Source organism: Primulina huaijiensis, chromosome 8 (genome assembly GCF_012295235.1).
Source record: "Primulina huaijiensis isolate GDHJ02 chromosome 8, ASM1229523v2, whole genome shotgun sequence".
NCBI lineage: Eukaryota > Viridiplantae > Streptophyta > Magnoliopsida > Lamiales > Gesneriaceae > Primulina > Primulina huaijiensis.
Window position 1 is genome coordinate 20,821,450 of NC_133313.1, and position 7,399 is coordinate 20,828,848.

The following is a 7,399-nucleotide window of genomic DNA, read 5'->3' on the forward strand; positions in this document are numbered from 1 at the left end:
CCACTAAATGCAGTCGTGGAATTCATTATTATACATTTCATAACAATAATTAAAGTTTCCATCAAATGATAAGTATAAAAAAAAGTGATGCCTATTATTTCTTTTAACTTTTTATAGATCTTCCAATAAACACCTTTCGAATCGAAGATTAGGGACACTGATTAAGGTTGTTATTCAGTTGATTTTGCGGTGTCACGTTTTTTCCGAGGTTTTAATTTCTTAATGCAGATTATGATTCCTTTAATGTTGTTTTTTTCTCCTTTTCATTATGCATTTATGCTGAATAACATAATGGCCACTTGCTTGCGCATTACGCTGAATGAATGATTCTATTTAATGTAATGACCATTTTGTGATAAAATTATAATTTTAGTTTTATAAGTTGTTCTATTTTAGATTTTAGTCATGTAACTTGTAAACGTTTGATTTTCATAAAGTATCTTGATTTTTTTTTTGGTCTTTTTTTGTTTGAAACCACTTAATCATTCAAATATTGTTTATTTGACAGTAATAATGTCTTATGTAACTCGTGTGGCAAGAATAAAACTTATATTACACACATTAAAATATATACATAAACAAAAATAAATTGAAACAACAAACTTTTTCCTTCAATGTTGAAGTACTATTAAGAGTCGTTTTGCTCTATTTTTCTCATTATTTTTGTCAGATTAATTTTATTTGAACAATATGAGTTTAATTCTCATCATATGTCACATAGGAGATAATCAGTACCAAAGAAATAATAATTAGTTGTTTCGAGCATAAAAAAGAAAAAAACAAAAAAAAATTCCACATTATTATATGAAACCCATAATTTCACGTGTTATAATATTAAAACTCAAAATAGACCAACTTACTAAAATAGAATTGTAATTTTCCCCCATTTGTGTGGACACATTTCACACCAGTGCATGCCAAATATTCAAAGAGAAAGAAATGGTGGGGATGCCAAATGCAAAACGAGTGAAGATTTGAAAGAAATCCGATCTCCACATCCCTTGCACGCTTTCCTTTTAAAAAATAAATGATAACTTTTGATTGAAGGAACATTTATTCATGTCATTGCGTCTACTCTCCAATCCTCGCACTTTGGGAACCAAGCATGAGGGAATAGGATACTGCCACTGATTTGAATGTGCCAGGATTGATGATACTAATCTACGAATCTTGGACCATATTTTTATGTAATTCAATTACGGTATGGACGATTTGAGTTTTATAATTATCGTCAGTTATAATTTTTGATAAAGTAATTGATATTATATTATACATATACCATAGTGTATATATTTTACGTTGAAAGAAATATACATGAATAATCTAATAGTACATGAGACGTATACATATATATTATATATATATACTGCAATATTATAAAATTTGTAAATATTATTTAGGGGATCAATAACCAGATTATTATATCGATGGAGAACCCTATTCCCGTTTCAAATGAAAGGATGGCGGAGAAGCCGTAACGTGTGATTTGTCTTGATTCAAAGGTTTTAAAAAAAGGGACAGATAATAATATAATTTTAGTTACTTTATATTATGCTTATAAATNTGAATATATATAATTTTTAATTAAATGTTTGGACAATATCTGGCAATTTGGGAAGAATAACATGAATAAACGTGTTTTTAATTCTTCGATTGACATAAAAAGCATATAGTGAGCAACTAAAAAATACTAATATTTTCATTTATCACCGATTTTTTTTGGGTTTTATTCAAATTTGTAGTCGGTTCGTTAATTAATGGGCCATCGTACACGAACTTTATCTTAAATTCAAGAATCTATTTGATCGATATTGGATAAAAACATATATATTTTTTGATAGAGTATGTCTCAGATGAGACGGTCTCACGAATCTTTATCTGTGAGACGGGTCAACCCTACCGATATTCACAATAAAAAGTAATAATCTTAGCATAAAAAGTAATACTTTTTTATGGATGATCCACATAAGAGATCCGTCTCAAAAAATACTACCCGTGTGACTGTCTCACGTAAATTTTTGTCTTTTTGATATCATACTGTGAAATGGCTCGTAAAAGAGAAACCTTTTTCACCTTCACTTTTTTTCTTCTATTTTCTACAAAAATAAATGGATGTCTTACTTCAATTATGAGTCGGTTCCCCAACATGAGGAGTCGGTTTGAAAGATGTGCTCACATAATCTCACCTCCTGTAAAACATTAATTGCATGATATTTATTTGAATTTGACACCATATGTATGTATATGTGTGTGTCTATATATAACTTTTTAGGGTAGAGTAGATTCGAGGTGGGGTTAGTTATTGAAGGAAGGTGGTAACTTTGAATTTAATCAGGGGCTTAAATATAAAACTTAGAAACAAAATCACATAAAAGGTGATGCTGCTCTTAACAAAGTTCATTTTACAATGGACATTTATCTAAAACGATGAACATTTATCAATACATACGAGATCGGTTGGTTTTTTCAGTAAACTCTTAGATAAAAACTTGTGTGAGACGGTCTCACAGGTCGTATTTTGTGAGACGAATATCTTATTTGGGATATCCATGAAAAATTATTACTTTTTATGCTAAGAGTATTACTTTTTATTGTGAATATTGGTAGGATTGACCCGTCTCACGTATAAAGATTCGTGAGAACGTCTCACAAAATAGTTACTCAAACTCTTAAATATTCATTTGTAGATATATGCTTAAAGATAGTGGCTTAAAATTTCCTCGGAGAAAATTTAAAATGTTTTTACTGAGTAGGAAACTATCCTTGTCAGCATGATAGTTAACCAATGGCAAAATCAGATAATTAATACAATACATTTATAGACTCCTCGTTAAGTATTGCTTCCCTTTTGCTGAAACTTTTGAATCAAATATTTAGATCAATCTATTTCCACTCTAGAATTTGGTGGCGCAGTCTACTCGTTGATGAAACGCGTCTCTCTTTGTCCTGGTGTGATTATAATTTCACCTGTCTTCAGCCAACCCCATCCTTCTCCTCTTATATATATCGCCCGCCCACTCCCCCTCTCTACCTGCAAACGAATTCAAGAATCCACCCCATTCTTCATTTATACTAGTCCCCATTCTTAAAAAATCTTGAAAATTGTGACAATTTCTTGGAGTGAGTTAAATTAAAGAACAGGAGAGAGAACTAGTGCCGTTTCCATGCATTGAATTTCTGAGGAAAAACTAGAGCAGTCGATGCTCTGATTGATCTTCGTACTTTCTTGTCTCCCCCCCGTGGAACTATATATATATATCTTCTGAAAGTAAGTTCAATATTTTCTTGGTTTTCGAAATCCCAACAAGAAGAAAATTAAAAAGATGGCTCCTGAGAATAGAGGATCGATACAGAATCATCAACAAGCCTTTGATGTCTCCATCAATGTAGCTCCTCAGGCTGGCTTCAAGTGTTACGACGACGATGGTCGTCTCAAAAGAACAGGTAAATATTTTTTCTAAAATTTTGTGTGGAATCTATTCAATCAAGATTTCAATTTTCTTTCATGTAAATATCTATGTTGTTGAATTTTTTATTTCTCTGCTGTGAATGTGTAGGTAATGTCTGGACTGCAAGTGCTCATATCATAACAGCTGTGATCGGTTCTGGTGTTTTGTCCTTGGCTTGGGCCACCGCTCAATTGGGGTGGATTGCTGGTCCAACTGTCTTGTTCTTGTTCTCTTTTGTGACCTATTACACCTCTTCCCTTCTGGCGTCATGTTACCGCTCCGGCGACCCCGACACCGGGAAGAGAAACTACACTTACATGGAAGCTGTCAGAGCCAATTTGGGTATATTTTTTTGATACAGGAGCTTTTAGTCTTGTATAATGTAAAATATGAAGTTCTGAAGTTTTTTTCCGAATTTTCTTGGAATCGCAGGTGGGTTCCAGGTTAAAGTTTGTGGAGCGATTCAGTATTTGAATCTTTTTGGAGTTGCCATTGGTTACACCATTGCATCTTCTATAAGCATGATGTGAGAAAATCAAACAACATTTACTGATTTTCTTTTAAAAATATATTTTTGAGAATATTAGTGTTTTGATTTATATGAGAACTAATGGAACAGGGCAATTCAGAAGTCTAATTGCTTCCACTCAAAAGGAGATGACAGCCCTTGCAGAGTTTCGAGCAATCCTTACATGATTGCATTTGGCGTGATAGAAATAATTTTCTCACAAATCCCAGATTTTGATCAAATTTGGTGGCTTTCGATTGTTGCTGCAATTATGTCCTTTACTTATTCTACCATTGGTTTAGGCCTTGGAATTGGCAAAGTTGCAGGTGATTTACTTTTCGAAACACATTAAAATTTGTCCCGCTTGGATTTTAGAGGTGTAATTTCATGAAGAATTATATTTTTTGATCAATACTGAATTTTCATTGCAGAAAATGGTAAAATTAAAGGAAGTCTCACCGGAGTAAGTATTGGAACAGTAACCGAAACTCAAAAAGTCTGGAGGAGTTTTCAAGCACTTGGAGCCGTAGCTTTTGCCTACTCTTACTCCCTCATTCTTATAGAAATTCAGGTATATATTTCATCATCTTTTGAACCAAAAACCAAAAACTTGAGCCTGTACCTCAAAAAATGAAATCATTATTGATTCATTTCCTCTAATGGTTTTTAATAATCATGTAATATACTTTCTTTCATTACAGGATACCATAAAATCTCCACCATCAGAGCAGAAAACAATGAAGAAAGCCACATTCTTGAGCGTAGCCGTGACAACTGTTTTCTACATGTTATGTGGTTGCTTTGGCTATGCAGCATTTGGAGACAGCTCCCCCGGGAACCTGCTCACCGGTTTCGGCTTCTACAACCCTTACTGGCTTCTCGACATAGCCAACATAGCCATAGTAGTTCACCTAGTCGGCGCTTACCAAGTTTACTGCCAGCCCCTCTTCGCTTTCGTCGAGAAAACCGTGGCGGATTGGTTCCCCAACAGCCAATTCATCAAGAAGGAGATCGCGGTCCCTGTTCCAGGATTCAAATCATATAAACTAAACTTATTCAGGCTCATATGGAGGACCATTTTCGTGATCATAACAACCGTGATTTCGATGTTGATGCCTTTCTTTAATGACGTTGTGGGGATTCTTGGTGCATTCGGGTTTTGGCCGCTGACCGTTTATTTTCCCGTGGAGATGTACATTGTACAAAAGAAGATTCCTAAATGGAGCTCAAGATGGATCGGCTTGCAGATTTTGAGTGCTGCTTGTTTGATCATTTCGATTGCTGCTGCTGTGGGCTCGTTTGCTGGAGTTGTCTCTGATCTTAAGGTTTACAAGCCCTTCAAGACTACTGCTTGAAAATCGCGTTCCGTTCCGTTCGGTTCGGTTCGAACGAAAGAATTAGGTTTTGATTTTACTAGTTTATTTTCACTCAAGAATTTATTAGGCTTATGGATTTCGATGTAACAAGGGAAGAAGTGCCCATTTTTAAGTATTTGATGGTAGTCGAAAATCCCATATAAATTATTCTCTCCACGTAATCGATCCCATCTTTGATTGTGACATTCAATTAAAGTCCTATAAAATCTTTGGTTTCACCCCTGAATAATTTATTTTATAATGAAATGTATCATACCATAAAGTTTACGGGCACGTCTTTTGTTTCTAGTGTTGTCCTTGACCAATACCATTATTAATAAATTAATAGCCACATGGTTAGGTTCATTGCTTGCGTTTGCATGATATCATATTATTATCAAAATTAATAATTATCTCTCTTTTTATTAAAAATAAAAGACAGAACTAAATTTTTTTTTAAAGAAATCAACATTTTATGGGCCCAAAAATAAAAACAACTCGGCCGAGAATTGATTAGAACCATGAAATGTGTGTTTTGCCCCACACAAACACGACAAGGAAGATAAAACTTTTGTCTGAATTGGTACATTATTCAACTCTACCCGATAGAGAAGTTAGTGGTCCATGTTAAACGATTCAAATCGATTAAATTCATTGCCCAAGCTTTAATTTTTATTTTACACACAAATTTTTAATCTGATCTTTTTTTTGACCTTTTGCAATTATTTCAGTTTGTGTTTGTGTCAGGTGCGAAGTTACACTAACTTGTATGAAAAACAATAAAATTTAACTTCTAAAAATTCAAACGACGTGAATTCTAAATTCGACCGTTAGTTCTAGTCTCATAAAACAAATGCAATGTCAAAATAAAGAAAACTATTGTAAATCGATGGAAATAAACCCCTAGCATGATTTTGAGTTTACAAAAATGTAGGAATTCATCAAAGACATGAAAAATATAATAACTTGTTGCTGAAATCTAAAAACGAGAACACGTAGAGTGCTAAAAATATACTGGAAAAACTTGAAGACTATTGCTTGAAGACTGGAAATTTAGCAGAGAGCTTTTGTAGATTTTGTGCGTGTTGAGTTGTGTGTCTCTTCTGTTTGCCGATGTCCTCTTTTTCTTTCTGGCAACTGTGTGGTTTCTCTACTCTCCCATGAGCCCATGATCTTTCCCAATAATTTCTCACGATATGTTCTTGTCTTCCCATGATCTTTTCCATCTTCAGCGCTATGAGGTTGGTTGGACTTGATAGAAATTAGTCCGCTACCTTTGACGGGCCCATAATTTAATTGAGTTTGTAATTAAATTGGGTTTCTATAATAAATTATTTTTAGTCGAAACAGTTTGATTTGAATATTTACGTATAAAAGTAACGTTTAACTTTGAAATATAGTGCTGGAAAATTTGTCACGCAGACGCAATCACTAGTCTCTGTGAATTGGATTAGAAATACTTCACATGCATCTGTGTGCAGAGTTATGTCATAATATGGTGAAGAAAAATGTCCAATCCATATTATTTTAATTTGAACTCTGTCAGTTACTTTAATTTGCACAAATACATACTAAATTAGTTTAAGTATATTCGTTATCTATATGTTTGGAGAAATTTTTATAATATTGGAAATGAAAGTAGAAATGGAATACATTTAAATATTTTACAAAAAATGACATGCAAAATAAGCCTTCCAATTTTCAAAAATTTCCCCAAAATGCTTATGATACAAAATATTTATTTCATAAAATATAATCACACAATTTTCACATTCTGAAATTCAAATTTTAAAAAATATTTTGGAGAATTATTTACAAATTAATATTATTTAAGTGTGCTCAAAACTATTACGTTCTAAATAAATAAAAATAGAAATATTACATATGTGAACCCCATAAGCCCATATAAGATCAGATTACCACATTGCCTGGACCAAACGCTAATATCACTCCACAGCCCAACTTTTTTCTGAGCCCAAAACAAGCAAACTTAAACGTTAGCAGATGTATATGAAAAAAGCTTCGAAATCACACACATACACACACATATGTATATGTATACACACACACACACACACATATATATA

At 33.1% G+C, this 7,399-nt stretch overlaps 1 protein-coding gene across 1 annotated transcript; it reads left to right on the forward strand.

Moving 5' to 3' along the window:
* Nucleotides 1–3,022: 3,022 nt before the first annotated feature.
* Nucleotides 3,023–5,551, forward strand: LOC140983112 (amino acid permease 3-like). Its single transcript, XM_073450026.1, has 6 exons — nucleotides 3,023–3,444; nucleotides 3,558–3,791; nucleotides 3,882–3,975; nucleotides 4,069–4,283; nucleotides 4,389–4,528; nucleotides 4,659–5,551. The coding sequence occupies exons 1-6, from the start codon at nucleotides 3,324–3,326 to the stop codon at nucleotides 5,310–5,312; spliced, it is 1,458 nt and encodes a 485-aa protein (XP_073306127.1). The 5' UTR covers nucleotides 3,023–3,323; the 3' UTR covers nucleotides 5,313–5,551.
* The last annotated feature ends 1,848 nt before the right edge of the window (nucleotides 5,552–7,399 follow it).

What these genes read in the sequence shown, in the direction of transcription:
- LOC140983112 (XM_073450026.1), top strand. Translation starts at nt 3,324, where the DNA reads ATGGCTCCTGAGAATAGAGGATCGATACAGAATCATCAACAAGCCTTT. An exon ending in AGCTGTCAGAGCCAATTTGG is followed by an intron (nt 3,792 to 3,881) that starts GTATATTTTTTT and finishes TTGGAATCGCAG; the next exon opens with GTGGGTTCCAGGTTAAAGTT. An exon ending in TGGAATTGGCAAAGTTGCAG is followed by an intron (nt 4,284 to 4,388) that starts GTGATTTACTTT and finishes TTTTCATTGCAG; the next exon opens with AAAATGGTAAAATTAAAGGA.